This window comes from Penaeus monodon, chromosome 17, assembly GCF_015228065.2.
Source record: "Penaeus monodon isolate SGIC_2016 chromosome 17, NSTDA_Pmon_1, whole genome shotgun sequence".
Taxonomy (NCBI): domain Eukaryota; kingdom Metazoa; phylum Arthropoda; class Malacostraca; order Decapoda; family Penaeidae; genus Penaeus; species Penaeus monodon.
In genome coordinates this window covers 43,382,843-43,385,342 of record NC_051402.1, presented here as the reverse complement: position 1 = coordinate 43,385,342, position 2,500 = coordinate 43,382,843, and the positions used below count along the sequence as shown (strand labels likewise).

Genomic DNA, 2,500 nt, shown 5'->3' with positions numbered 1-2,500 from the left:
AGGGAGGGAGGGAGGGAGGGAGAGAGAGAGAGAGAGAGAGAGGAGAGAGAGGAGAGAGAGAGAGAGAGAGAGAGAGAGAGAGAGAGAGAGAGAGGGGAGGAGGGAGAGAGAGAGGGAGAGAGAGGGAGAGAGAGGGAGGGGGAGGAAGAAAGAGAGAGAGAGAGAGAGGGGGGGAGAGAGAGAGAGAGAGAGAGGGGGAGGGAGAAAGAGAGAGAGAGAGAGGAGAGGGAGAGAGAGAGAGAGAGAGAGAGAGAAGAGAGGGGAGAGAGAGAGAGAGAGAGAGAGAGAGAGAGGGAGAGAAGGAGAGAAAGAGAGAGAGGAGAGAGGAGAGAGAGAGAGAGAGGAGAGGAGAGAGAGGAGAGAGAGAGGGGGGGGGAGAGAGAGAGAGAGAGAGAGAGAGAGAGAGAGAGGGAGAGAGAGAGAGAGAGAGAGAGAGAGAGAGAAAGAGAAAGAGAAAGAGAGAGAGATAAAGATAGATAAAGATAAAGAGAGATAGAGACAGACAGACATGGGAGGAGGAAAATCGACGCGCAGAGGGAACAGCGACGGTAAATAATGATGACCAAAATACGCACAATAATAAATACGCGGGAAAAGGGACAAACAAAACAAAGGAAAAAAAATGGCGGGAGAGGAAAAACGAAATAAAGAGAGACTGAAGAACCTTAATTAAGGCGAAGCAGCTTGCTGGAGTGAGCGCTGTTGGGGACCGGGCTGGAGGGGGGGGGGTAGAGCAGGATGGGGAGGGGAGGGGAGGGGGAGGTAGAAAGGGAAGGGGAAGGGGAAGGGGAGGGAAGGGGGGAGGTAGAGGAGGATGGGGAGGGGGAGGGGAGGGGGAGGTAGAAAGGGAAGGGGAAGGGGAAGGGGAGGGAAGGGGGGAGGTAGTGGAGGATGGGGAGGGGAGGGGAGGGGAGGGGAGGGAAGGGGGAGGGAAAGGGAAGAGGGAGATAGAGGAGGATGGGGAGGAGGTAGGAGGTAGGAAGAGGAGATGGGGGGAGGAGCATGAAGATGAAGATGAAAGGAAAAAAAATAGCAAGAGGAGGAAGAAAATGAGGAACAAAAGACTGAAGGAGGAAGAGAAGGAGATGGGAGGAGGAGGAGGAGGAGGAGGAGGAGGAGGAGGAGGAGGAGGAGGAGGAGGAGGAGAGGGAGGAGGAGGAGGAGCAGGAGGAGGAGGAAGAGAAGGAGGTGGGAGGAGGAGGAGGAGGAGGAGGAGGAGGAGGTGGGAGGAGAAGGAGGAGGAGGAGGAAGAGAAGGAGGTGGGAGGAGAAGGAGAAGGAGAAGGAGGAAGGGCAGAAAAGACCCAAAGGTGAAGAGAGAAAATGAGTAAAGGGCAGGCATGGAGAGGGTGGAGAAGGCAGAGGCAAAAAGGAAATAAACACGGCCTCCTGTTTACACACCGTCTCGGCAGAAGGATTGTACACGTAAAAGGGCAGACGGAGAGCTAAATATAAGCGTTATGAACCCTTGCCCGTAACTGTACAAGAAACACAAAACCGAGAGAGAGAGAGAGAGAGAGAGAGAGAGAGAAAGAGAGAAAGAAAGAGAGAGAAAAAAAACCGAGTATTCAAGAAAAGTAGACAATTGGGCATCGCTAAAAAATTGCAAAGTGCACCATGGATAGAGACTTGGGGGGGGAGGGTGTGGCTGAGGTAGGGGGAGGGGGAGAGGGAGAGGGAGAGGGAGAAGGAGAGGAAAGAAAAAAAGAGAGAAGGAGAGGGGGAGGAGGGGAGGGGAAGGGAAGGTAAGCGAGGGGGAGCAAAAGTAAAGGCAGGGGGGAGAGGGAGAGACAAAGGCAGGAATAATGGGAGACAGAGAGAGAAAGGGAGAAGAAAGAGGAGAGGGAGAGTGGATGAGGAAGAGAGGATGGAGAAGAAAAGAATCAGATAGATAGTTAAAGAGAAGGAACCAAAAGAGAGAGAGAGAGAGAGAGGGGGGGGGAGAGAGAGAGAGAGAGAGAGAGAGAGAGGGAGGGAGGGAGGGAGGGAGAGAGAGAGAGAGAGAGAAGGGGAGAGAGAGAGAGAAGGGGAGAAAGAGAGAAAGAGAGAAAGAGAGAAAGAGAAAGAAAGAGAGAAATAGAAAGAAAGAGACAGAAATAGAAAGAAACAGAAAGAGAGAGTGAAAGAAAGAGAGAGAGAAAACGAAAAGGAAAGCGCGAGCTCGAGCACGCAAGAAGGCAACTGACCTGTTGTGACTGCGGGGGCATGGAGGTCGTGACCCCGTGCGGCGAGTGGGCCGTCTGCGGCGCCTGCTGCATCACCTGCGGCATCCCCGGCTGCGGGACGCCCTGCTGCTGTGCGACCTGCGGGCGGGGGGGGGGGGCGGTCAGTATGGCGTAAGGGGTCAGTAAGGTGAGTAAGAGGGGTAGGGTAAAGAGAGTAATGAGTAAGGTGTGTAATGAAGTGAGTAAAGAGAGTAAGAGATGAGTATGGTGAATAAGGGGGTGAGTAAAGAAAGTAAGGGGGTGAGTAAGGGCTTGAGTAAAGGGAGTGAGTAAGGG

The 2,500-nt window shown here is 53.4% G+C and overlaps 1 protein-coding gene across 1 annotated transcript in view; it reads right to left on the bottom strand.

Moving 5' to 3' along the window:
* The window catches only part of LOC119583776 (polyhomeotic-like protein 2), a gene marked incomplete in the record, with an annotated part of 71,560 nt that overhangs the window by 29,989 nt on the left and 39,071 nt on the right, over window positions 1-2,500 (bottom strand). The window contains 1 exon segment of the mRNA XM_037932452.1: window positions 2,186-2,308. Coding sequence (XP_037788380.1) covers window positions 2,186-2,308 — 123 coding nt within the window.